At 41.7% G+C, this 27,870-nt stretch overlaps 3 protein-coding genes across 11 annotated transcripts in view; 1 reads left to right on the top strand and 2 right to left on the bottom strand.

The window, feature by feature from the left end:
* Positions 1-23: 23 nt before the first annotated feature.
* dnm1l (dynamin 1-like) lies at positions 24-11,140 on the top strand. 4 transcript variants are annotated; one of them, XM_080475352.1, is made up of 20 exons: positions 24-239; positions 1,485-1,629; positions 2,611-2,640; positions 3,979-4,025; positions 4,528-4,599; positions 4,692-4,778; positions 5,030-5,192; positions 5,276-5,396; positions 5,773-5,904; positions 6,046-6,252; positions 6,348-6,468; positions 6,561-6,716; positions 6,800-6,889; positions 7,065-7,157; positions 7,308-7,361; positions 7,488-7,562; positions 8,292-8,444; positions 8,598-8,707; positions 8,796-8,955; positions 9,797-10,992. In XM_080475352.1, exons 1-20 carry the CDS (start codon positions 138-140, stop codon positions 9,851-9,853), a joined length of 2,175 nt encoding a protein of 724 aa, XP_080331478.1. In that variant the 5' UTR covers positions 24-137; the 3' UTR covers positions 9,854-10,992. The 4 variants fall into 4 exon arrangements, with proteins under 4 accessions (XP_080331478.1, XP_080331479.1, XP_080331480.1 ...); XM_080475353.1 differs by lacking the exon at positions 2,611-2,640 and having other exon boundaries at positions 9,797-11,140; XM_080475354.1 differs by lacking the exon at positions 7,488-7,562.
* Positions 10,497-16,840, bottom strand: tnnt2d (troponin T2d, cardiac). Of its 2 annotated transcripts, XM_080475356.1 has the most exons (13): positions 16,509-16,549; positions 15,415-15,469; positions 15,238-15,248; positions 15,143-15,160; positions 15,014-15,035; positions 14,026-14,083; positions 13,811-13,927; positions 13,655-13,732; positions 13,452-13,562; positions 12,960-13,072; positions 12,782-12,872; positions 12,553-12,590; positions 10,498-10,679 (listed from the first exon to the last, which is right to left on the bottom strand). In XM_080475356.1, exons 2-13 carry the CDS (start codon positions 15,450-15,452, stop codon positions 10,634-10,636), a joined length of 741 nt encoding a protein of 246 aa, XP_080331482.1. In that variant the 5' UTR covers positions 15,453-15,469; positions 16,509-16,549; the 3' UTR covers positions 10,498-10,633. The 2 variants fall into 2 exon arrangements, with proteins under 2 accessions (XP_080331483.1, XP_080331482.1); XM_080475357.1 differs by lacking the exon at positions 15,238-15,248 and having other exon boundaries at positions 10,497-10,679; positions 15,411-15,469; positions 16,509-16,840.
* Positions 16,841-17,001: 161 nt separating this feature from the next.
* The window catches only part of cald1b (caldesmon 1b), a 28,622-nt gene continuing 17,753 nt past the window's right edge, over positions 17,002-27,870 (bottom strand). For 2 of the 5 annotated variants that reach the window (XM_080475350.1, XM_080475349.1), the window contains exons 6-16: positions 27,587-27,622; positions 27,157-27,224; positions 26,234-26,480; positions 25,982-26,107; positions 24,757-24,800; positions 24,592-24,670; positions 23,965-24,096; positions 23,727-23,867; positions 21,827-21,898; positions 20,810-20,846; positions 17,002-18,800 (exon numbers count right to left, since the gene is read on the bottom strand). In XM_080475350.1, coding sequence (XP_080331476.1) covers positions 18,784-18,800; positions 20,810-20,846; positions 21,827-21,898; positions 23,727-23,867; positions 23,965-24,096; positions 24,592-24,670; positions 24,757-24,800; positions 25,982-26,107; positions 26,234-26,480; positions 27,157-27,224; positions 27,587-27,622 — 999 coding nt within the window. In that variant the 3' untranslated portion in view covers positions 17,002-18,783. Of the gene's footprint in view, positions 18,801-20,809; positions 20,847-21,709; positions 21,735-21,826; positions 21,899-23,726; positions 23,868-23,964; positions 24,097-24,591; positions 24,671-24,756; positions 24,801-25,981; positions 26,108-26,233; positions 26,481-27,156; positions 27,225-27,586; positions 27,623-27,870 lie in introns of all 5 variants that reach the window. The other 3 variants (XR_013935796.1, XR_013935797.1, XM_080475351.1) reach the window with 3 other exon arrangements.

The following is a 27,870-nucleotide window of genomic DNA, read 5'->3' as shown; positions in this document are numbered from 1 at the left end:
CGGCAAAGCTATTTACGCAGTTCGTGGAGGGACGCCGACAGCCGCGCTAGCTGAGGGACACTCAATGACTTTGCGCCTGTGTGAGGTTGTATCGAGAAAGTTGCTCATTTGACAGGTCGGAACGTGTTTCGGAGCTGATGGAGGCCCTCATACCTGTCATAAACAAACTGCAGGATGTTTTTAACACAGTCGGAGCCGATATAATTCAGCTGCCGCAGATAGTTGTGGTGGGAACGCAGGTGAGGAACGACACTTCTGGACTAGCAAGCTTACTTAGCCTGCGCAAACTTATTGTTTGGCCGTTTCTCTCACGGTCAATACGGTTTCCCTTTCATTCTGTGATTTCTGAAATACGCACAATCACCTCAAGTGCCTTAACAAACGCAGTGATTTATAAATGTGTAACCATGACAGTAAAATTAGCATTAGCTTTATCTGCGTGTTGCCTGACACTTGACAGGAACATGTATACATGTTCATCATCAAATGCTGTTTTTATGTTTCTCTTCTAACCTTTATAGAAAACTAATATAACTTTCATCTGTGCCCGTTGAAATACTGCATCTTTATAAAGATTACTGCCAGATAATGTGATTTAACAGCTTAATAATGGACACTTCCTGCAAACTATATAACGATCAGTAATTATTGCTCCAGGAACACCTTTATGTGTAAAATGTTGATATTGAGTTTATCCCCGTCTATTTGATATTGTTGATCGTGTTGTTGAACCCACCTCATTGTAATCTCACACTGCAGATCAAACTATTAATGACCATCACGTCGAGTCAACAACACCTTTCTTCCTCCTCCCTACACTTTCGCCACGATCACTTAAGTATCTTGTGTACACACAGGAGCTTAATTGGCTTTAAGTGGCAGGTTTTGTGCAACACATTTACTTTCACTGGCAATCTAAGAGGATGTGACTGTCTCAGACCATTTGGCAAGCATCGTCTGGTATTAGAGTGAGACAAGGTAATCTAGTGATTTAAATGCCCCATTTGTTATTTTTGCCCCTGTTAGTGCTCTGCAAAGGTTGAGATGTGAGGACACCTCAAGTCAAGGACAGCCGAAAACTGAGACGAGGTGTATGGTTATCGATTATCTGTGTCAACAAGTTCGTAGCGAGTGTTTACTGGTGTGTTACTGAATGTTGTGCATATAAAAGGTTTGTGTTCAAAACTGAAGCACTGTTGACTGTGCTGTCCTAAAGTACCGCACGACCGTCTATAGCTGAGGAACTAAATATAGACTTTTGTCCCTGTGTTCCAATGCAACCAAGGTCTCAGCGTCCCTGAAATCGTATGTCCCGTAGAAAAATCCTTTGATCTACACCCAGTTAAAACATAATGAAGTGTCAGGCTCAGTGAGATGTTTTACTTTGTCTGTATGTTGAGAGGACTGGTTTTTCCTGTCAAATAAGTTATCCCTGCTTCAGTGTCCTCAGTTGACGCTTTTGTTTGTGTTGCATCTGTTTACAGAGCAGTGGGAAGAGCTCTGTTTTAGAAAGCCTGGTTGGCAGAGACCTCCTGCCACGTGGCACTGGCATCGTCACACGCAGACCCCTCATCCTACAGCTGGTGCACATCGATGCGGATGACCGCAGGAAAACCAATGAAGAGAACGGTAATATTTCATCTCTATCTTTAGCGTGGGTCAGTTCATATTCCTTTTAGAGGTCTGTAATGTGTGACTCTCGCAGTTTCATTCCCTTTCTTGATCTTCACAAGACAATATTTTTGTTCTATGTGGCAAAAACTTCATGCTGCAAGTTCACAGCACCGCCGAGGTTTTCTTGTTATTTATAACTTGCTGCTGTGTCAATCCACTCCTAGTTCAATGATATTGATCACCCTTTCTTCTGGGTGACGTGCAACCAGGGCAAATGTAAAGTTTTCATCAGTTTTGCACAGTGATAGATCCTTGACAGTACTAAAAGGTGAGAGTGGGTCATAATGAGGTACGTACTAGTTATTGTACACCAAGCAGTTTGTTGACAGACACAGATGAAGCATATTTATACTTTTACACTATTTGCAAAGCATAAAAACCTAGTTTATCATAAATAAAAACAACAATGTTCGCAAAATACTTAACAACTGTTATTGCTGATACTGATGGCGTGTTCACTATATAGTTTGCACAGTTGGGTATTTCTTCTGTAATAACATGTACTGCTGAGCTGAATGTATGTGGATGTTTCAGTAGTGGAATGATTCACCCAGGCAGCGGGAAAAATCAAGTAAAAATAAGAGCCTGGGTTGATAATGACGTCGGCAAGCAAGTCCATGGTTTTAATTAGTGCTGCAGTAGAAAAATGATCATGGAGACTTCTCTGCTTCTACAGTGCTGTAACATTTCTCATTCCAGCGCTGTGAAGTGGATTTGTATTGATGGATGGATGATGTTTCAACCTGTAATCTGCAGTGCTGTCACGCAGTTCTCTGAAAAGAACAGGAGGGCTGAAACGTGCCAAGATCCCGCATGTGCTTAATGCCGTCCTGTGGGAATGGCCTCGGAGTGACTCTGCATTGCTGCAGTCTCCTGCAGAGGCTGCCGATAGCCAGGCTAACCCTTTTATCTCCTGTCATCTCTCTTTAACCGCAGAATCCAAGAAAAATGGACGCCTTTACAGAGGTCTCCTTTACCTTGTTTTTTGTCTTATTGCATTTGTATATTACATAACCCTCTCCATTCACCTCCTTTGCTTATTTTGCCCCAGTCTTGAGCTGCATTTTTCAAAGCTGCCAAACCATGTGGCTTCATTTATTCAGCGCATACCCCTCCTCCCTCCATGTTGGCTGGTCTCTGCTGGTTGATAGACAAAAGAGAAGAAGTTTATTCCTTTAAAAACTTGTTTTTTGTCTACGCTATTTTAAATGTCAGCTTCCTGTAGATTAGTGGTTCCCAACCTGTGATCCGTGACACCATGGGAGGGTGACTAGAAATCACGGGGAAAAGGGGGGTGGGGGCTTTGCTCAGTCATTGATTTACACATGTCAAATTATCCTGATAGAATCTGCAGCAGTCCTGAAAAAATCCAGTCCTTTTTCATTTAATTTAATTTGTCTGTTGGTGAGTGTAGGTGGGTCTGCCAGTGTTTGGCTTCACTGTGGCGCCTCAGAAAATCAGAGAGTGGAACCGCAATGTTGGAGGAACTGCAACTCAAAAAGGCAATGCAAGGCAAACTTATTTCAATCACACCATTTAGACATAAGGCAGTTCACAATGCTTTACAAAGAACTAAAGGAAATACATTATAACAAGGAGATTAAGAAAGTCATTAAAAAATACAATAAATGAAGTAAAAGCTTTAGGACAAATGTAATGAAAGTAAGTACAACTGGTTGTATAATGCAAAGTCTGAGGTGTGTCAGTAGGCTTCAGGTGTTCAGGAAATTTAATGAGAAGCGGAGCAACTAAAAGCTGCTTCACCTTGTTTGCTTTTGACTATGAAACACTTGGTAAACCTCTTCTTAAGGACATCAGGGATCTGGACGTTTCATATTCTACCAGTAAAGCTGAGATGTGTTCAGGTCTGAGATCATTCAAAGATTCATAGACAAGAAGTAAGATTTTGAAGTGGATCAAGAAAGAGGTTGGGAAACACTCCTAGATGGCTAACAGATCCCCCAAATGTGATTTATTTATTTATTTTAATTTCTTTGACCGTGTTGATTACTGCAGCTGAACTGTTTATTTTGCTTCACTGTGGTTTCCTTTCATTACTGTGGTGTGAAAACAGCAGTGGTTCCACAGTTGCTTTTTTGTGTGGGGGAAAAAAGTCTTCAGTTGTGAATCCTTGTACTGAAGATTTTTTTTTCCATCCCATTTCTGCAAAAAAAAAAAAAAAAAACAATCTCCCCTGAGGCATTTAACATAGTCATGGTAGTCACAGTAAGTGTTATTCTGAACACCACATCTGTTGTGTATTCACTAAATGAAACATCTGTTCTCAACTTTACACCTCTGCAGGCATCGATGGAGAAGAATGGGGCAAATTCCTGCACACCAAAAACAAGGTAACGTTCTCTTCACAGCCTTGTTTACCCGAAAACAATAGTTTCATTGAAGCCTCCTGCACTGCTCTGAACCTCTGAATATTTAATAAACTGGAGTGAATGATACCTGTATTATTGTTCCCCCCCTTGTTTATTGGTTGGCTGTAAGACATTTTCTAGTTTTGTGGTTTGCTTGCAACAGGAAAATGAATCCTCAGTACTGAGATCAGGTACACGCCCTATTAGCAGCAAAAAAAATATTTATATGGCTGTAGGGCAAATGTCCTCAAAGGTTGAACTGCTAGTCTTCGACTCCACGTGTGAACAATGAAGCCCTTCTAATGTGCTGAGAGCCTCATGACATCCAGCAGGTTTTCTCAGGATTTCTTCATAAACCTTCCCTTTGGTCTCCTCGTCTATTAATTTTTATCCTCTGTTGTTTATTCCTTAAATCCTGCTTCTTGAAATAGTGTCTCTGGTTATTACCGTTGAATATTTTTCATCCTTTAACTGCCTTCTTCAGGTCTACACAGATTTTGAGGAGATCAGACATGAAATTGAGGCAGAAACTGAAAGAATTTCTGGCAATAACAAGGTATTTGAAACTCAAAACAGAGAACCTGGAAAGCTTCCAAACCAGAATGACTTTCTTATCTTTCAATGTCATCATCAACATTTCTCTTGCAGGGTATCAGCGATGAACCGATTCACCTAAAGATCTTCTCACCGCATGTAGTGAACCTCACATTAGTGGACCTTCCCGGCATTACAAAGGTAAGATCTCCTTCTCCGTGTCCACACACACGACTTATAAAGACGAAATAACCCTGAATGATCTGTGAGTCTGGAAAAGGTTTAAAATCTGTTTCGTCAAATAAGACTATTTGACCGAGGCTTCAGTTTATTTAGGTTTTCTGTATTTTTATGATTCGTTTGAACTTCATTAGCGTAGCTTATCTGGAGTAGATTAACATGTTTACATCTATGAACAGAATCGTAACATAACATTGTCTTTGTGTAATCAGGTGCCGGTAGGTGATCAGCCCAAAGACATCGAGATGCAGATCAGAGAACTGATCCTGAAGTACATCTCCAACCCGAATTCCATCATCCTGGCCGTCACCGCGGCCAACACGGACATGGCCACTTCTGAGGCTCTCAAGGTGGCTCGTGAGGTCGACCCCGACGGTAAGCGTTTGTTGTTGGGGCTTCTTCTGCGTCATGTGCTCAGCGGTGTGTTTGTAAGCATCTCTGTGTGTTTGTGTCTTCAGGCAGGAGGACGCTGGCAGTGGTGACCAAGCTGGATCTGATGGATGCTGGTACAGATGCCATGGATGTGTTGATGGGCAGAGTCATTCCTGTCAAACTGGGCATTATTGGAGTAGTTAACAGGTACCTTTACGAGTGACGAGATTACCTGGATTAACTTTTGATCTATTACAGCTTGTCGATACATTCAGCCACGAAAATATGAACTGAAAATCAAAGAGAGCAGATAGATCTCATGTGATCTTCTTTACTTTTGACTCCTTGTCTCATTGAGAGTTTAAAAAAATGTTTTAGAAACTGTTTAAGACTCATACATTGTTTTCACTGTTTTAGCCGTTTTACTATTTTTATTATGTGTGAAGGTTTTCATCATGACTTTAATAGCTTTTTTTCTTGTGAAGCTCCTGAAGAACATTTTGTGTATCAATAGAGGTTTTGAAAATGGAGTTACTATAATTTGTGCAGTGGTCACACAGGACTTTTTGTGTGTATTTCTTAGGAGTCAGCTGGACATCAATCAGAGGAAGTCAGTGGCTGACTCTATCCGTGATGAATATGGCTTCCTACAAAAGAAGTACCCCTCCCTCGCAAACAGAAATGGAACAAAATACCTGGCAAGGACTCTGAACAGGTTTGATACGGGCATTTCTATATTGGGTTCTAGTTCCTGCTTTGCATGATGTAGAAGTCACTTGTGCTGTTTATAGTCTTTGAGCCTTTAAAGTGCAGAAGTGAAAGCTTCCGCTGAGCCTCCATGTTGATGTGTTGTCAGGTTATTGATGCACCACATCAGAGACTGCCTCCCCGAGCTGAAGACGAGGATCAACGTGCTCGCCGCGCAGTATCAGTCTCTACTCAACGGCTATGGCGAGCCTGTGGATGACAAGAGCGCCACCTTGCTGCAGCTCATCACCAAGTTTGCTGCAGAGTACTGCCACACCATCGAGGGCACGGCCAAGTACATCGAGACTGCAGAGCTGTGAGTGTCTCGCCTCTCTGACCTGCACGTACTCCTGTCCACCACTAAGGGGCAGTAGTGTCACTCTGCTCTCTGTGGCCTCCTCTGTGTTTTAGATGTGGTGGTGCAAGAATCTGTTATATTTTCCACGAGACGTTTGGACGCACGTTAGAGTCTGTGGATCCTCTGGGCGGTCTGTCCACCATCGACGTGCTCACGGCCATCAGGAATGCAACAGTGGGTTTCTTTGACTATTTTATTTTTTTATTTTTTAATTGTGTTCAATCGTTATTTTTCTGAAGCACTTACAGTTGACCTGCCTCTGACAGGGCCCGAGGCCGGCTTTATTTGTGCCTGAGGTTTCATTTGAGCTGCTGGTGAAGCGGCAAGTCAAACGTCTGGAGGAGCCCAGTCTGCGCTGTGTGGAGCTGGTTCATGAAGAGATGCAGAGGATCATTCAACACTGCAGCAACTACAGCACACAGGTCCGAAAGTCCTTCTAGTGTGAAGGTAACATAGTAAATACACAGCGTTGCCATGACTGAGGATGAATATTTGTCCCTTGCAGGAGCTGTTGAGGTTTCCAAAGCTCCATGATGCCATTGTCGAGGTGGTCACGTCCCTTCTCAGGAAGAGACTCCCAGTCACAAATGAAATGGTCCGAACCTGCTCACACACAGGACTTTAAAGGGCTTTAGTCCATTTGTTCCCCCTGTTTGCATTGGTGCCTCATTCATTTTCTCCGTAGAACAAGCCTCCTGTAAGCCCAGCACTAAACAGAATTTGCAGTGACCTCCATATTGGCTTGATCCATTTTCTGGTTGTCCTTTCAGGTCCACAACCTGGTTGCTATTGAGCTGGCGTACATCAACACCAAACACCCCGACTTTGCTGACGCCTGCGGCCTCATGAACAATAACATAGAAGTAAGAGAAGAACCACCTTCTTTTTAGAATATTCCAAAGTTTTCAATGACGGCGCTGTAGAAATTACCCACGGTGTAATAAAAGGAATGAAAGAGTTTCTCTGTAGGGAGTTTAAATCTTTATCAGTACTTTTGTCGTATTTGTTTATAGGAGCAGAGACGCAACAGAATGAGAGACCTGCCCTCTGCTGTCCCCAGAGACAAGGTACAGTCCACCGTTTGTTTTTTACAGACGTGCAGTCAGACTCATTCAGACCCGTTGCTGTATGTCCACCTCACACACACTCTTTGTAGCCTTGTAGCCACTTCTCTTTCTCCTGTCTTTCTTCAGTCCCTTAAAAGCCCCGGTGGGCAGTCTCTTTCCCCCACTGAGCCTCCTCCTGCCCTCGAGGGCGAGTTCTACAAGGTGTGTCAATTCACCGGCTGCCGACGTCTGACTGCAACCCCCACCCCCCCACCCACCCTTTTTTTTTTTCCATAAGCCAAAACCGACCTTTCATTGCAGCTGTGGTCGTTTGGTGGGACAGTTTTTACGCCATTTGATCTGACTTTTGATTTCCACTCTTTAACAAACCCTTCTAACTCTTCTTTTCCTGCATGCCGGTTAAACTCTTGACTGCTGGCATGAACAGATGAATTTTGGAAAGCAGAAATAAAGACAATCAATTGGTATAATAAGGTGGCTGATATTTGAAAATAACTGATTGTACATCTCCTTTTGTAATGCCAGTCTCTATAATGACAGAGAAACATTCTCCTCATTAGAAATCATATTATCAATCATTCTCATGGTTCCTGTCACATTGCAGTAGCAGAACAATTTTCATTTGGGAAAAAAATGTCGTCATGTTCACCCAGTCCTACGATAAGTTTTGTAATTGATGTACACTACCTCTCTGAGCCCTTGCTTGCCCTTTTCTAACCGAGGAGAATGAACACCTGATTCTTTGAACTTCTTTGCGGTTCACTCAAAGAAGGCATGCCGCATGTTTTTGAGAATATTTAGAAAATTCTCCTAAATCTGCATATTTTTGGACAGAAATGTTCAAATCGTCTCTTCCCACTGATGTAATTGAGACGCATTCATCCCCGACTTCTCCTGACCTCGACTTCTCTTTCACTCCTCAACTTGTAGGCTGGAGCCGGCGGCCCTCAGAGCGCTGCTGCCGCCGATCCAGCGGAGGGTGGGACGGGCAACTGGAGGGGCATGTTGAGGAGGGGGGAGGAGGGAGCCATGCCGTACCCCGCAAGCCCCCACAAAGGCCACGCTGTCAACCTGCTGGATGTGGTGGGTGCTCTGCGTCTGTACATTTGTTTAGAGGTGTTTCTCGGTCTTAATGGTCCAAATCACTGGTGTCATGATCTGGAAATGATCAACACCTATTTGTTGTGTCGTTTCCTTCTGCCTTCAATAACATGTTTCATGCTTGCTCATCTTCAGCCTGTTCCTGTATCCAGAAAGTTGTCGGCTCGAGAGCAGCGGGACTGTGAGGTCATCGAAAGACTCATCAAGTCATATTTCCTTATTGTTCGGAAAAATATCCAAGATAGGTATACAGCAAAAAAAATCCCGAGTATTGCTCTTTCTTTGTGTGTGTTTAGTCACATATTCACACTCTGCTTTAATGTGTGGCCTCAGTGTACCGAAGGCGGTGATGCACTTCCTGGTGAACCATGTGAAGGACTGCCTGCAGAGCGAGCTGGTGGGGCAGTTATACAAGACGGCGCTGCTCAACGACCTGCTGACGGAGTCCGAGGACATGGCTCAGAGACGCAACGAGGCCGCCGACATGCTCCAGGTGACGGGACTCCTCCGCTGTCATTAAGCACAACTGAAAACAAGGGCCAGTGGCGATCAGATTACATTTAGATTGGATATCGTACATGCTGTTTGAAACCAACACAGAGGGTGTTGACTTTTAAATCGCCGCTCTAAGTTGCATATTGCAGCAATATTAGGTGTTCTTATTATTCATTAAACTTCAATTTATTGACATTTAGGTTGATGGAGACTTAGCCATTTCTGCAAACTTTTAGGTGACAATTAAAGTAGAAACACATTTTAATGGGTAAAGGCTCCTTGTCTTCATACAGGGGGAGTTAAAAAAAATAAAATAAAAATCCTCTGCAGCTTTTTTGTTTCCAACTGCAGCTCATAAAGATCCATTTTTTCAAGGTCCATCACAAAGTGAATGTTTTCCAATTCTGCTTTTAACTATCCTTGGTTAAATGGAAATGTGAAGCTTAAATAAGAGAAACGTGCCAGAGGAAAAACACTAGTTTAATGACCAAGAATAGACGTTTCAGAATGAAACTGTTCACCTTTCAGTTTTAAAACTACACTTACAAGACAATAGAATGTTTGAAATGGTAAATATTCAGTTCAATGTATGAAAGTGGCTTGACTTTGATTACAGCTCTAAGAGGAATAATTAGTATTCATGCGACTATTCCCGTCTGATATCATTACCTGTGTTAAAGGCTCAACGGTGAGACGGTTGCTAATATAACCTGAAGATGACGTGTCTCTTCGGCTGCTCCATTTGAACAGAAGTTTGCGATGCGGATTAAGCCGTAGACTTGGCGAGTTGGCTCTGTTGGAATAACCTGCGTTATCGTCTCCATCATTTCTGTGTGCAGGCGTTGCAAAAAGCCAGCCAGGTGATAGCGGAGATCAGGGAAACCCACATGTGGTGAGTGCCGCCTCCCTTCACCCTCCTCGGACCCTCATCCCTGTGGAAACTCCCCTACACCGCCCCCCGCCCGTCACAGGACCTCAGACTGTCCAGACGACTTGAAGATGCACTGGTGTGGATATGTGGATATGGAAACATAGTTTTAATGTACAGTACGGACTAAGTGGATGTAAAGACGACTCTACCTTTCAGTCCCTCAACATCATTCATGCTCCCGTCTTAGAATTTAATATTTTCCTAAAGTATAAAACCAATAAACGTATAGACAACGTGATGCATCACCACTGTGTGGAGCCTCGCTGTGGAACATCTGCTCTTATTATAGATTAAAGAAATGGTATTTTACATCATGCAGACTCTTTTGTTTAGAGGCTGGCAGCCCAATGTGTCCGTCACCGACCTTTTCCAAAGAAACCTCAGTAGTTTAGAGCTTTTTCTTTTGAAAACACTCATTTTTACACACAACGGTTTGTTAATAATAGTGTTATTTTTATATAGACTTGGAAAAATGCTAAATCAGACACATTTGCTGCTGTTCAGCTTGAGGTTGTTTTTTTTTTTATTATTATTATTATTAGTCCTTCAGTGTTATTTGGACGAACGAACAAAAACCGTTTGTATAGTTTGCAGAAAGCCCAGAGAGTTGGTGTAATGACTTATTTATTGTTTTGATATCATGATGATTGACACGTAACCCAACACAACAGAACAATGAAGACGAGTCGACACGCGGGTCTGTCGCCGGCGTCCCGGTCTGCTTTCACGCCCTCTCCACGTGGCTTTACCTGAGCCGCCCGCCCATTTTGCCCTTCCCGCGGCCTTTGGCGCTGAGACGATGAACAAAAATAAGCACAGCGAGTTAAAGACCCTGTAATCGTAACACAAAAAGATGTTGAATGAATCCTGTTTACCTCTGCCGACAGTTTAAATCACATTTGCCATTAATGATACTCAAATCCTTTGCAGCTTTTTTTTTTTTTTTTTCTTAAACGTACGAAATCACTGCACAGTTGTTAAAGTGGAGACACTGAACAGTCATTGAAGACGAGGTGGAAGTTAATCTCAAAGAGGGATGTGGCGAGTGTCTTTTTAATAAGGATTCAAAGAATGTAATTGAATAAATGATGCTCCTGAATCTGGTCTCTGATCCTTGCATGACTCTTTAATAATAGGAAGTATCAAATGGTTTGTGGCGAAACGAGTTCAGTAAGGCTCTAAAGTCGATGTTTAGAATCATCAGTATTGTCAATTGCTGAGAAGGAAATGAAAATAAAAGGTGGTAGACTTGCATTCATTCCAATAGTCAGAATTGGGACATTTATATTATAGATGGGATAAAGTTCTCACAGCTGTTTTAGAATAAGTATAAATTAGAAGCTAAAAACAACTTACGGTTTAAATGCATAATCATGAAACTGGCAGTTTGATAGGAATTACGTTCAACCAGTCAGTACAACTTGGCATGTAGTAAAGCAAGTGCGTCATAACTTTGGATTTGATTGGAAGAAGATGCTCCAGAGTTTATAAACTCATGAGAAAGAAGCAGCCAGAAAATAGCTGAGATAAAGCTAATTAAGAGCAAGCTGATGTTAATTTAAGGTAGTAAGTACATCAAACATCCTGTAAATATAATCTACATCTAAAAAAGTATGACTGAGAGTCTGGTGGAGACAATGAGTATTGGCCACTATGCTCATGTTTGATGAGCAAATGGCAAAAAAAAAAAAAAAACCCCTGAAGGAAATGCAAGCTGTGCAGTCACTATAGTATATATTATTACAATATTGGATGCACGTATTACATTGTGAAAGGATTTAAAAAAGAAAAAGTTACTCCTTTGAGTAATAACTTATTAAACTATTGGAAAGATTTTATTACAGCAATAGCTCGAATACCCTGTTACACTATCGTCAATATTGGCTTAATTACATTTAAAAAGGCCAAAAATTATTACATTACTGGCAGGAACTGCCCAATAATGCTATATTTGTTTACATGCGTCCTCTGGATGGATAGAGAATGAACTCGTATGGTTTACAACCAGAGGGATACACTATGTGATTAGATACGAGTTTACTCAACTGGCTTGATTATGCCTGAAAAGAATGTGTTTATAATGGCACTGACAATGTGTTCGGTCTTGTGCGCCGCTGAAAGTTTTGGAGGGGTCCGATTATGGAAATGCTTTTTGTACTGATGCTATCCGTGGCTCTATAGCTGCTATGAAGTTTCACCGAATCAATATGAAGTCACACTCTGCTGCATTTACAGTATCCTCGGTCAACTTTGCAGAACTCTTTTTGTCACGTCTGTATCCGTGTGACTTCTTCTTTTGCAGATACATTTTTTTGAAAATTCTCTTCACTTCCTCTGCGTTTACATTTTGAGGCATTTTGCTGTTATGTGATGTCTGCCGCTCACAGGACAGCCTCTCAGGGAGTCAAAGTACCATATTCTGCATAAAGTGGACATGATTTCTTAAACCCCACTCAGGACCAGGATGTGAAAATGTCCTCAGTGAGCAGTAGAAAGATAGACAGCAGCTTTAATAACAAAGACTTTATGAGAATAACTAGTTAAGAGGATTTTGTTGCCAAAAGAAGTAATATGTTACTTTGTAATGTATTAAAGACGAACGGACTAAATCCATCGCAGTAATAAAGTGTAGGGCTGTGGAGCTGTGGAGCTGTGGAGCCTTACCTCTGGTGATCCTGGACTCGAGCAAGGAGCTGGTTGATCTGCAGGGACACACAAACAGGTGAGGCTTACATCGTGAATATTGCAATTAAATATCTTGTGAACATTTTTAAGTTCTACTATTAAATTAAAGGAACAAGAAGGATTTACATTGACAGTTGAGACGATGTCACTGATTGTAATTTAAAAAACACACAAAGAACGACAACCTGCTTCCGGTGGCATCACTCACATCGTATTTCTGTCGTTTGAGTTTCTCGCCGAGGTCAAACTTCTCGGCCTCCAGCGACATGAGCCACTGCCACAGCTCGCCGGCCTTCTCCCTGAACACAAGCACAAGCCTCATGAGCGCCGGTGTGAAGCCAGGAACGCCCTGGCGCTTGGACGTGAGGCGAAAATGCTGCGCGTACTTGAGCTTGTCCTCGTTCAGATGGTCGATGTTGAGGGCCTTTCTGCGCTCGGCCAGGATCTTCTTCTTCTTCTCCCTCTCGGTTTGTTTCTTGGCTCCTCGTCGGTTCTCATTCTGAGAAAAAGGAACGAACACGAGTTCCAGATGAATGTGGTCTCATGATCGACTGTTTTCCTCCAAGAAACTTATGGAATAAAAATCAGAAACTAGTAATAGTGGCAGATAAACAGATGAAGGGTTAAGATTCTGTTTACTTATATAAAGTTGTGACACACTAATATAAAAAAAGTATCTAGTCTTGCATCTGAAGCTTGATCACTCGCAAAACAAATGATCATCCAGATGATTGATTAATGGGTATAAATAGTTCTTATATTGAGTAATTGCCAGTTTGTATCTGTTCCATGTGTACTCATGGAATTATGAGAAGATTTCGAGCCCTTTCAAAGTAATACGTCTCTTATTTAAACATGTTTCGTCACATCAGAATGACCTTCTGTCCGGCGCTGAACTGCTGAGACATGTTTGTCAGGGCCTTCTTCTTCTTGGCGTCGTCATCGTATTTCTTACGCTGCTCCTCCATCTCCTTTCGCTCCTTCTCCTCCTGCGTGAAGACGATCAGACAAAGAAGAACAGTCTCGTCACCGTCTGCTCCCCGCGCTGCGAGGATACGTGATAACTCCAGGCAAACCGCACCGCGAGTCTGGCCTGCCTCTCCTTCTCCCTCTCCGCTCGGACCCTCTGCTGCTCGGCTCTCTCTGTGCGACGCTTGTCCTGAGCACACAGACGGGAAGCACGAGAGGTCAAAGGTCAACGTTGATGCGGCGAACTCCCACCTGACGCGACACTCACAATCCTGTTAACGAGGGCGATGAGCTCCTCCTCCTCTTTCTTCCTCTGGATGAAGTGAGCCTCGATCAGAGACTGCAGCTCAGACAGATCCTTCTCCTGACGCTTCCTGTGGATGTCCTGGAGTCACAGGAGCAAAGCGCGGTGACAAGTCGCCCTCGGGTTTGAGCAAACGCCTCTAGAGGTGCCGTTTCTCAAGACATAGGCCACAGACTTACATCAAAGTCCACCTTATCTCCATCGGGAATCTTTGGGGCCGTGATATTTGACATAAACCTGCAGATGTGAACAACATTCGTACAACCGTTAGAAGAGGCATTTTAAAAGCGGCGATATTAGACGACGGCCAGCAGCTTGGTAGCGTGTCACTAAACACATGGTTGCATATGGGATGGTATTGTACAAATGCACAGATAGAATGGATTGTATTTATAAATAAATTATTTCCTTTTTGTACAACTTTTTGTTTACATATTGTATATAATTTGTACCTGTCTTGTACTGTTTTCTTTTGCACACTATTTTACTACTGATGTTCTCTGCAGAGGGAGAATTTCATTGTACAGAGGAAACATGTTTTCTGGCTGCATATGACAATAAACTTAAACCTGAACTTGAAGTTGATGGAAACCGACGCAAAGGTGCAAAATCTATGATCAGGCAGAAATACAGTAACAAAGAACATTTTAGTGTTGTTTTGCAACAATCTTTTACATCGTCTTACTGTTTTAATTTCTTAGCTTTCACCTATTCTCATGTTTATTTTTCTTTAGTTTTCCCTCATTGTTCCTAAAGTCCTTGTCTTTCATGTGTGTTTGAAGTTTCCTGCTGTATTCGTGTGATTCCTCTCTCCTGTCGTCTTCAGTGTCTCGTTGCCCGTGTGTCCTCCTCTGTGCTCCATCGCCTTCCCTGTTTACCCGGGATTGTTGGCAGCTGTGCCTCATTGTCTCCCAACTCTGTGTCAGACAACATTGTTTAAACCTCCCTGGACTTTGGTTTGACCTGTGGAATAGTTTTGTTCTGTTTAATCTTTGGATTCCCTTTCATTCAATTCAGCTTTTGTTTTATTCCAATCCTTCAACTTGTGTCAATTCCCAACTATCAGGCTGCACACAGCAATAATATTATGTTCCATATGGTGCATCTTGTTTGATTTTACTGAAATGATCAATTTTACGTGCTGTTTTCAATGCTTATGACACTTACTTGGGTTTGGGCTTCGATTCATCTGACACAAAAAAAGATTAGAATAAATACAATTAATTACAAAAGAATGAACAAAGTTATATTTTCGTCAAACAGTTTTAAAAAAATATGGAAGTGCCTTCTTCTCACCTGTTGCCTCCTCTTGTGCTGATGAACAGAAATAAATATGATTAGTCATATTTTTAGAAATTGAAGTAGATATATTAGATATGCCATTTTCTTACCCTCTTCCTCCCTTCAGATGAGCAGCAGCAAACAAAAAAAAGAAGAAAATTTAAATATTGTGCAGTAATTAGATAAAAACAATGTTAATGAGAACAATAGCATTATCACATTTATGATTAAATAGCGACAACATGACACTAATGGATGGATGTACTTGAAATATGAAAAGGACTTACTGAACGTCCTCCTCCATGACTTCTTCTGTGTCAGACATTTTGTCAAGGATGAGCTCTGCAAAATGGACTCCTATTAGACTATATTTACACCAGAAAATATTTCTGATCATGAAACAGCAGAGCATGACGAGGCACACGAGTCCCCCCGGGATTCAGCGGTGGAGCAAATATCTCAGCCTGGTCACAAAGAAGTGTGCTGATCCACAGTGCAGTATTACATTGGAATGAAACTCAATACTAAGAAATAGCATTCATAATTTTATTTACAGAGTATTTGTCATTCAGGTTGAGGCTAATAAGAGTCTGACACATTGATAAAAGGACAAATAAACAATAAATATAAAGAAAGCATAAAAAAACCACACAATTTATTAGGTTTTACTGAGAGTGATCACTCAGATTGAGACAAAAAGAAACTGGATAAGAAAAAAACCTTTAGTAAGTTATATAAACAAGATAATATAATGACAATGGCAAATGCAAGGCAAACTGATCTGATTTAAGAAATACATTAAAAATGAATTATTTAAACCCAAAAGAAGAAGAAGTCAGATTGAATGTCTAATATCTAATAAAACAACATAGATATACACAAATAAGATCAATTTGTGAGTTTTAAGAGCTCGGTGTGATTAATATTCAAAAAAAATTGTTTTGTGCAATGAGAAAAAAGTCTGTCAGGATGTTAAATTAATGATGGCCAGTGTAGTAGTTTGAGTTGTTTCAATGTCGTAGTTCCATGTGAGGGAGCTGCAGGTTTGATTTATTATTGATTAAGAATGTATTCAAAATAAACTCAAGGGAGGATTCATGGGTGAAATTTATGAGGCTTTATGAGGAAAAAACCCTAAATACATTGAAGCCCTATTCATACTGTTCTAATAATAATAATAATAATAATAATATTAATAATAATAATAGCTGCATCTGAAAAACTGAAGCAGTGGCTTTTTCATATCTCAGCTTGTAGTGGACACAGCTCAGGATCTCCATTCATTTATCTTCACATGCAAACAGTCATGAAGACTCATGACAGGATATTCGCAAAGCAGCTGATTCATGTTCAAAACCTGCATTGGTGAGCGAGTGCTTACCTTCGACCCAGACAGAGGCGATCGACAGACTCCAGCTCCTTGAGCCTGATACACAGGTTGAGCATCAAGGATACATAGTCCGACCCTTCCTTCTCATGTGACTGCAGCACCCTATGGCTGACCAGGCTATTGTTAGACAGCTGGACATTAGAGCTCTGTCTCAGCATGCACGCACACATACACACACACACACACACACGCACACACGCACACACACACACACACACACACACACACACACACACACACACACACACACACACACACACACACACACACACACACACACACACACACACACACACACACACACACACACAGAGGGCAGGTATGATCCTGTCTATGTAAAATGTCAAATATCCGTTGAAGCTTTCAGCAGCCGTTCAGGTTTCAGCAGCCCATAATTCTACAGGTGGTTAGGAGAAGCAGCCTTTCCTCTCAGTTAATAAAAACAGAGCCACACATTTTTTTTTTTTAAGAATTTTTTTTTATTGCTGAAGCAAAATAAACAATCATATCAAACAATGCGGTCATCCAAGCGATACTGAGAGATAATGTATGTCTGCAGCATTCAGCTCATGTGCACCGCTGACAGAAGCACCAGACCGATGTAAATTACAGGCTTTGGAGATAAAAGGCCCTTAGTGTCGTTTAGTGTCGTTGCAATGAAGAAGAAAAGTCAGCGTCATGTAAACTGATGAAAGAAGTCACCTGCTTGTGATACAGATCTGGATTTTGTCACGGAATAGTTGTTGCAATAGGTTTGGTTGGTTTTTATATCACAAGATAGTCTGACCAATGTTGAGACCACCTCAGGTATTTCACTTTGTAGTTTGTTGGCTGTGCAGAATGTGCAGATTAAGGTGGCGAACCTTTGAGGACAATTTAACTACATGTATTCTCTTGACACCCAATAGTGAAAGCATTACTTCGGTATGTGACAAACATGAATTTCTGTACATAAATTTATTCTCGTCTGTCCAATAAAGTTGATTTGATTCAGTCAGGAAGATAAAAAACCAAAAACAACCAACTTATCCTTCAAGTCTTTACAGTGGTGGCCTGAATCTGATTTAAAATCGTGTAGTAAAACACGGTACAACATGCAGCAGTGTGGGAACATACAATGACAACGAAGACGTTCAAATTTAATCCAACAGTAGGTGAGCAACTCACTTAAAACACCAGAAAAGTTGGTTTCTTCCAAGCCTCATTCATAAAGTGATTGTAAAGAATGTATTTATTACCTGCTACAAAAGTCATGCTTACTATAACTAAGCCCTCAATGGAAGGTATTTTGGCAGAAGCTGGAATCATATAAAAAATAATGTTATATACAGTAAATGTTCTGCTGAATGGCATCAAAACTTTGGCTGTCGTCAGCAAGTGGCAAGCAGTGAGTTTCTATCACGATACAGCAATAATGCTTGATACAGAACGATAATAACAAAGCTAAAAACACATAATAAAAACACAAGATGTGTTATTGAAGCGCAGGGCGGAGGGGCGGAGCTCAGATGACGGTGTCAAGATTGGGCAAGGAAGAACAACCCCCCCCCATGTGATTATCTATGATGTGTAACGCCCCCAAGTGTCATTGATTTGACGTGTGTCAAGTCCACAGTTAAATCTAAATCCGAATCAAACCTGAAAGTAATTGGAACAGGAAGTGCCTACAGCTTTTATGTCCTTGATTTCACTTTGGGTAAAATTTCTGCATGTTTTTTTGCGTTCAAATTTTAATCAAATGTTGCACCATATTATAACTGCTTATGCAGAACAACGTGGCAGAGGGGAAATGCCCAACCTAATTCTGATGTTTACCGTGTAAAATGAAGTGATCTGTACCATCTTCACAAATAGGAGGAATGAACTTGATAACAAGTGAATGCATTAACTGAACAAGTTAGTTTCCAATAAGTCGTCCGAATATCTCAGCGACATCCTCCTTTTTTTTTAATCAATGGAAAACAAAGGTTTGAGCCATCAACGCGTGGTGCGTTCTTCTTAATCCTTGCACACCAATAGATTATCCAATCGTGATGAAAACATGCTGCAATCCCTTCTTTTTCAAGGAAATGATACGCAAAGAAGAACTGGAGCTGGAGGTTTCTTATTCTTATTGCCGCTCCTCGAATCTCATGGAAGTTAGTGGTATGCTGCTGCCGCTGCTGCTGCCGCTGCTGCTGCTGGTGGTGGTGGTGGTGGTGGTGGATGCACTTACAGAAGCTGTGTTGGTTCATGTAAAGCCTTGATTTATTGGGGATGTCACTGTTCAGGGTCTCACGCCTGCTGATAGACAGAGAAAGACATTGTAGGCCCATTAGCCAGTTCAGATGCTAATGTCACCGTGAAAACTGCAGATCTCGTCAAAGTTTATTAGGTGGGAAACGACATTAACGTCAGGACTGTTAATCAAAGTTGTTGCGGCCGTAGTATTCGTACATATGTGTTGGTGTCTTGGTGGATCGGACCCAGGGTTGCTGCCACTGACACACACCCTGCGGTCAAAGTCAGGACGTTTGTCTTTGTGACTGAAAGCTGCAGCTTTGTCATTTGCCCTTTACTTCATTCCTCAGGTGGCTATTTTTGATGAAGGAGCTGAGAGGCTACAAACAAGGACCGCTATTTAGGGGCTGAAGCTGACACTTGACAAACGCTTTTCCATTGCTATTGTTCACACTTTGACTCAAGCACCGAGGCTTGAAGAAAGAAGAGGAAAAATAAAAACTATGTCAAATTATTCGTTTTGAATCACAAGAAATGTTGCACTTCTGAACAGCAGTGCAGACATTGGTCTTTGGATCTTTATCATTAGCACTGAGTGAGTAAGCCCAGCGATCGAGCCCGATTTACAGCTTAAACCGGTAGTAATCCTCCCCTGCAGTGGCTTTTTAATGTGAAAATCAAGCAGCTGCACTCTGGTATGCCTGACAGCTCGCAGCAACCCTGCCTGGCATTGGCGGATCCAGGTGGCGGTGGGTGAACAGAGCGCTGCCGCAAACACGACAGCCACGCCAGGAGTCTGGAACTTTCTTTATACTGGGAAACAAGGTCATGGTGAGGGGTTTTTAAATATAGACCTCATTGCCACAGTGCTGAGTCCGTGCCCAAAAATCTCCTGCAGCACATTTGATTTACAGTGAGCAGCTCCGCTGGTACAAAGGAAGACTGGTGGGTTGTGGTAGTTATGAGCTCTCAGTGGGCAATAAATCAGTCAAGGCCCGCTGGCCCGCCCGCACACAAGATGGTTTGAAGGGCAGACACACTTCAACTAAACTGTGCTTCCCCCAGGACTGATCAGGATAAACCCTGATTTGTCATTCAGAATGCAAACATTTGAGAAGAAGCCTTCCTCTTACTGAAAGGTACACACTGCTACATTCGTACTACCTCGTTAAAAACGCTTGTCCGTGCATATCCAGCAGCAGAAATGTCTGCAAAGGACAACTGGAATTATGTAATAAAACTTGTGCTTCTATATATTTTTGTCTTCTAATTTTACTCAATGTCTCTGGCTCGCTCAGTTGGTAGAGCCTGAGACTCACAATCTCAAGGTAGTGGGTTCATGTCCCACGCCGGGTGCCACCTTCCCGTGGGCTCACCACCTGCAGGAAAGGTTCTTAATCGGTGCAATGTGATCTGGGTGACGGTGCTCAGACTGCCACCCCCGCGACCCAGAAATGAATAAGTGGGAGACAATGAATGTGGGTGGTGAGCTCATGGGAAGGTGGCGTGGGACATGAACCCACTACCTTGAGATTGCAAGTCTCATGCTCTACCAACTGAGCTCGCCGGGGGATAATGTGCACACCAACTGTTTTAATCAAAGTGCACAGTCAGCCCTTATGTACTGTGGATTATGTATGTGTGTTCACCATCTCATTACTTTGAGTGTCTGTGAGGTTTCTTGCTGGCAGAAACATCATGTTTGATTAAATTGATGGTTTGAAATTGGTTTCTGAGTAGCTGCTCCCTCATTTCATATTTTTATACCAATATAAACCAACCTGACCATATAAATTGTTATATAACTCATATAACTCATAGCTTTAACTTCTCAACATGCACTTGAATGCTTGTATTTATTGTTACATCATTATATTTTCTGGTATTGTATTTTAATAAGGACTCATTTCAGCCCATTTTAATATTCATTCGTTAAACTGCAGTTAACAGAATCAGTGTTGCTTGATACATTAATTAGGCCACAATGTTATACATAAAATACATAAACCAAGTGAAGTCCCTCAGGCTTTTAATATCTTTTTACACACGTCAGAGTCATTTCAGAGACTCACCGTTTGTAAAAAACTTGCTCCTGGCTCCAACTGACAACTGAAAACCAGAAAGAAAGAATCAAAGGACAAAACAATGAGAATTAGCTGTGCTGTCTTAAAACATATTCCTTATTTGAGTTGGAGTAATTTCTTCATTTAGATTAATAAAATTTCTCATCAAAAGAGCAGAAATAAAACTATAGATTCATTAACAGGGCAGAAGTTAAACTGATGGGGTGATTTCATGAATTATCATTATACAGATGAAAATACAGTACAACAGAATGATGTGCTTATAAATTCAAACATCCATGTACAGATGTCAAAAATGTGATCTGATAAGGTGTCTGTGAAGTAAAATAATCACGTGCAATCAAACATGATGGAACTATTTCAAAGCACTCTTATCTTAAAATAAATATCAAACACAGCATTCAAGCATAAGCGCATGCACCCAACCATTAAAACCTTTGTACAGTGAAAATTGAGCACAGCGTGGTGCAGCCATATAATTTTCTGTTTGATAATAACGTAACTAGGGATAAAATGATCCAATAGATGACCCAATGGATATCTGAAAGGAAGTTGAAACACTAATGATGATGTAAACTGGGGGTGGGAGGAAGATCTCCATTACTTCAATATCAAACAGTTCTGTCTCAGTTCAGGGATGCTAATGAAGAAGTCACCACAAATGAAAAGTGTAGTTCAGCTTTTCACAACACACACACACACATGGTATTTGTAATTAAGAAAATATATATATAAAAAAAATATTCATTATAAAAACTAGCTGAATAAATTGACTGAACTGAGAGAGAAACCACTCCTTAGCATAAAATAAGTGTTAAACACCACAAATCGGTCACATCATGGCAGGACGAACATGCACTGTGTTTCTGCAGCACATCCACAGATTACCTCTTTCACTGGTCTACTTGGTAAACTGAATGGAGACAATAAGTAGTGTCATGTCACCATAAGCCTTTAAAACATTACCACCATTGTTCCTTGACAAACAGAGAGTGTGTCTGTTACCTTTCCAGGCGTAGAAGTCTTCTTGGTTTCCCACAGGCTGCGCTTGTTACCGACTTCAGCTGGTTTCACCTCCTGTGAAAGATAAAAGTAATGTGTAAGTCAAGGCAGCGGCACCAGAAGGGTTCGTCGTGCAATTCAGAGGAATACAAAGGTGTACATCAGTGGAAGAAGAGCATGAAATATATAAAACAATCACTTGATTCCTCTCAAATTATTCCAGTTTCAAACTAAACTAAAAATTAAAAGGCAAATTATTGTGTAAAGTATGAGGTAGCTTTTCTTCTTTTCTGTCAAATGTTGAACTCCTGTTTTGAGCTTTATTTGTCATGCTCTGAAATTCCTATTTTAAATAGCATCATTGCTGATGGCATCGGGCGAAGGGCGAGATACAGCCTGGACATATCAACCACAGAGAGACACTGAATCACCTAATTAATTCCTATTAAAGGTATTACAGCGTCTCTTTTGTAAGTGAAAAGAAGGCAAACTAAGTTGTAAGAACTGAACCCAGAGCTTGTTGCTGTGAGCTAAAAAATACTAACTAATACTAATGTCATTTTCAAGATAAACAAGATTTTCATCTTCTCCGTGAATTCCTTTTTTTTTTGACTGGATATTTTCTATTGAGCCTCTCTATAAAAGAGCACAGAGCCAGCTGACATGCAGCACCAGGGGCAGGTAATTTGACACCAGCATCATGGTCTTGCCTGCAACTGCCCCACCCGGAGCAGGTGAACCTACATAAAACATTTTTGGGGGAGAAATCTTATTGCCCTCATTTATGATTTCTTCCATTATTGGTGCCATTCAAAGTGAAATATATGCAAGTTGTACCTTTACCAGGTTGAAGAGAAGGAAGTGAGCAGCGGGAAAGGTTTAAGTGCAGATAACTGAGGACAACAGTGAAATGAGAGGACAGAGAGGCAGAACTGATTAAACAACACGTAAAAGGAAATCCCGAAGTTACACTCAAGTCAGTCCTGAGCTGAGCTGCAGCTCAGCTTCGTCCCATCAGGGGGAAGTGTTACCGCAGAAGTAACGGCATGTTTACAGCCGTTTCTTGGGCCACGGTGCTTTGACACTAAAGATATCTCTCTCATAAATTTTGCTTGAGAACAGTGTCACACGTCATCAGGAAAAGCTCTGGCGTGAGGACAAGTTGTAACGTCTCCAGACGAGCTGAAGGATCAGCAGCTGCACAGGAAGGACACAGTGTTCAACAATATACAAAATTAAATGTTAGTGCTGTATGGAGTGGAAACCCCAACCCCCCCCCCCCCCCCCCTAAAAAACTGACCTTTAATGAGATTCTGACTCAATGACTGTTGTGTTGTTACTTAAAATAGAATTACTTCTATATGAAACTGATATGATGTCATTTGACCTTTTACATTTGACAAAAATCCAATCAACAAGATATACAGTAGTTTGAAGTATAATAAAACAATAACACAGTGAATTCTGTGAATGTCCATGAATAATACTATGGTGAAATACCACAGTGATGGATGTAAAGGGGTGGGGGGGGTCATGTTGGCCTTCAACCAGCTCACATATAAAAGCTGCTCTGTGCTTTGCAGTGAGATTGTTTGTTTGCAATCGTTGGAAATAGGATTTGGTATGGATCTTTTACATAATAAAATCTATCACATGAAGGAAGCTTTAGCAGAAGCTGTGAAGTGACGTGTCCACGTGGTGTCACTGGACTCCAGACAGCAGCAGTGTCCAGTGTTGGAGCTCAGGTCTGAAGGCTGCAGCCAACAGAAGACTGACATGCTCATGTGCTAATGAGTCCATTAGCATTCACAGAATATCAAGGGATTACCTCGCAGGTAACTCTGGTGTCTCGTTTACAATAGGGTGTGGAAGGTGATGAAGACAGGGGTTTATCGGGCCTTACTGTTGGCTTTGCTGCTGCTGGTTTAGTTGCTGGCGAGGCTGCTGCTGCTGCAGGGGCAGGGGCAGGGGCAGGGGCCTTCTCTGGCTCTGCAGGCTTTGCTGCCCAACGCCCGGCCACGCCTCCTTTAATACCAGCCACATCCTGGAGACAACAACCAGAAAAACCCCCAAAAATCAATCCACCTCACGACTCAATTACTTCTCCTCAGACTTGCTTGTTCTCTCTGCTCCTCCTTCACCTTGGTAGCAGGAGCCGGACTGTCAGAGGTGTTGCTGACGTTGCCTTTCTCCCACATGCTCTTGATGCTCTTCGTGCCTCCAGTGGGGATATCTGACACTGAAGACTTGGGGGATTTTAAATCTTTGTTTACCTTTTGAGAAAAAAAAAAAGGATGGATTCAACCGCTTATACTTGGACAATAATCTGATCGAAGATGGAGAGTTATTAGGCAGATTTAAGCAAATAGGCAAAGCTGAAAAGTTTACATTTATTGTCATGTTTAACATCAATTGAAATAATTTGCATAGATTGTAGGAATATAATGCTGATTTTCAAAGGGAAAACAGATCATGCTGATAATGTACAGATGATTCACTTGGTCCACTGAGGGTTGTGTTAAGAACTGTGGCTTTTCTTCTTTCCTGTCCACATAAATCATCCCTCCGCCCCTGATATTTGCTTTAGGATGAAGCTTCCTAACTAGACTTGTTGCAGCAGAGAAAACATCAACATGTAGACAAATAATGCAATACAATAGAATAGTTTAGAAATAGTTATTTAAATAGTTCCTTTCCCAACTGTTGCAGATGTAATTTTCCTGCACACTGTTTCTTCTATCTCCTGAAAGGAGAGCATTGTTTATCACCTGGATGGCAGAATTGTACTGTTCCATTCTGTTGCCAATCCTGGAGACTATCGGGGTGTGTGACACTCTCGCTCCGGTGCTGTTTGGATCAACACAGGAGTTAGTAAGACCCACGAGCACCCCCAGTATTTTAATATGACATGGGTGAAATGTTGTTTGACTCACTTTTTCTGGGCTGATTTGTTCAGGAATTCTGCCTTTTCCCCGATCTGTAAAAATCAGTTTAGAGTTAGAAACCAGTCTGTTATAGAAAAGCATAAACACTTTCCATTGTGGGCCAGCACAGCTCGACCAGCACAGTGGGAAAACCCAGCAGAGACGAACCACACCACTCCTGGCAAGATCTCACACACACACACACACACACACACACACACACACACACACACACACACACACACACACACACACACACACACACACACACACACACACACACACACACACACACACACACACACACACACACACACACGGCTCTTCCAAATCAATGAAAAGATATACAACTTTGAACATTCCTCCAAAAATACACCAGCAGAAGCATACATTGTTTCCATTTAATTAAAATTGAGGCAACAAGTGATGACCACCTAACTATAGAGGGAGTTAATAAATATAAACTTATCAAGGTGCCAATAACAAGTGTTGCTTCACTTTCTACTGAGAGTTACATAGAAAGTCTGATACCACTGTAGTGTCAGTGTGACGCTACAGCCAGCAAATTGTGAGCTCAGCTTTGCATAGAGATTGAAAAGTACAAAAGTTCCCCTACAAACTCACGAATTACCACAAGGTGTCAACTTTGTATATAATGTCAGTGCAGTAGTGTGGTGATGTGGAGGATGACCTCTTTATATCTATATAGTATTATGATGGCTTCTCAGCTGCTGGTCTTATCACATCGAGGTGATGAGACTAGAGAGGATGAACTGACCGGCTTTATAAGACATCTGTGGGTATTAGCAGGTGGATTTTGACGCATTTTCAGAGGCTCGCTGCTAAGATATGCTTTAACAGCAGCTGTTTGCAGCTTTATATTTGACAGTGCTAAGTTGCTTCAGCGCAGTGTTATTCTTCACAGCTGACTCTCGTGAAGAAAAGACGCAATGTAATGTAATTTGGTTCATATGCATAAGCTTTAAAAAGTTACATAAACTACAACTTTCACAAATGAAAGTTGTAGTTTATCTGCCCAGCACACTGTTGCTATTGCTACCCAATAACCCCAAAACAAATTCCTCGTATGCTGAACATAACTAAAACAAAAAAAAAAAAAAACAATTCTGATTCTGAATCAATTAATACTCCTGGAATAGTTTTCAGGATGTCGAAGTTTGATGGCCCCTCTGCAGAGCCGTTATCTGTGCTGTCTGATCTGATGAAGACTCACCTTAGATGAGCCTTTGGCACCAATTGCAAATGCAGGTTTTGGAGACTCTTCCCCCATCTGTTTCTTCTTCTCTGCTGCCTCCGCCCTCCTCTTTTCTATCTCCTCCTTCATCCTCTTTCGCTCCTCCTGTTGTAAGAAAACATTTTGTTGTTTAAAGGGTGGTAAATGGTGCAGAACGGAATAAAACCAAAGCAATCTGTTTTTTAAGAGGTAACACAGAGACTTCATTGTTCATGTGAAATCCATTCCCACCTGCTCCTTGGCTTTCTTGTCCTCCAGCTCCTGTTTCTTCTGCCTCTCCTCTTCCTCCAGGATCTTCCTCCTCTCCTCCCTCTTCTTCTTCAGCTCCTCCAGCTCAGCCTCTGCGTCCTGCTGCTTCTGCTTCATCTTCTCGAACTCCTCGCTCTCCGCGTCGTTCCGTCGTTTCTTCAGCTCCTTCAGCTTTCTCTCGGCCTCCTGCCGCTCCACGTCGTCCGCCTTGCTCGACGGAGCGTTGTCTCTGATCACAAACACACACTTCATCAATTATCAGGTCGAATTAGACTGACTACACAGGGATCTTTCTGGAATTGACCTCGTACAATATAAGTTTGAGTTAAAGTGGCTAAAATAAAACAAACAGGACCTCAGTATGACAGGAAGGTGTGACGCCCCCACTCCACCAAAAAAGCGTTAAGACATTATTCGGCCTCCCCAATTTATTTTCGGGTGTGGAAGGCCAATCGTAGTTTTCAGGATTTCATGCCATTATGCGGATTAATCAAAATAATCATAGAGTCTTGAAGGTATCCCCTCAGTACTCTGGCTTCGTCCTTCAATTCAAAGACGCGCGTTAGTTTAGGCTAATCAGTGACTGAGATGGCCTGTCGATAATCTGTCCCTCTTAGCCTGTGACTGGTGAAGGACAACCACAGTGCAGCTACCTGTAACCTGTAACCTGTAACCTGTAACCTCAACTTAAAATGTTAAACAGGAATGAATGGACATTCACTTTGTTTAAATTTGTACTCCTTGTGACAATGTCGGTTTGAGAAAATGCGTTAATGTCATTAGAAATTATTGAAATGAAGTAAATCAAAGCATCTGAACTGAGTTGATTTGAACTGTCGCACTGAAATGCAAAATGAATGCAAATACTGTACATTTGAAGTCACAGTTATATAAGACTGATTTACCTTGATGTCTTTTCTGCTTTCTTAAATCTATTTTCAGCAAGACCCCCAGGCTGCTTGGGTGGTTCATTCTTTCAAAAAGGGAAGAAAAGCAAGTTTCACTTCTATCATCCATGTCAGAAAAGAACTCAAGATGCAATGCTCATCCAGAACATTACGACCACTTGACCCAAGGGACCTATGAAGATGCGCTGCGTTATCTGTCAATAAGATCCTGGCAGCTGAACCTTTAAGTAAAAACTCACCAAATCATTTAGTCATCAGATTTTTCAGCTTCTAACACATCAAATTTGGGAGAAAATGTTTATTTTCTGCTTGATAATCTCCAACCAGGTACAGGATCCAGCCATGATAGAGCAAGAGAGTTATTCATGTCGCCCCTTCAGTGGTCATAATGTTATGGCTCCTTGGATGGCGACAAGTTTTACTTTACCTTCTCTTTAAACCCAGATCTCTTCAACTTCTCCTCCTTGACACAGAAAGAGGAAGTGGAGAGATGAAAAAGATGAATGAAAGAAAAACTGTGTTTGGTAGAAACAGAGCGATGATGGAAAAGATGAGGCGCAATGATGGAGTGAAACGCCTGGCAGTAAAATGTAAAACACGCCCCTGAAACCAGCCCCTCTGTTATACATGTGGAGGGAAAACACCGTGAAAACACTGTGACCTGCCGCCACGACGCAAAACATCACAGAACCTCAAATACGAGCCTGAAGA

Source organism: Lipophrys pholis, assembly GCF_963383615.2.
Source record: "Lipophrys pholis genome assembly, chromosome: 11".
NCBI lineage: Eukaryota > Metazoa > Chordata > Actinopteri > Blenniiformes > Blenniidae > Lipophrys > Lipophrys pholis.
Note: the sequence above shows the minus strand (reverse complement) of the source record. Positions and strands in the feature narration are given on the sequence as shown.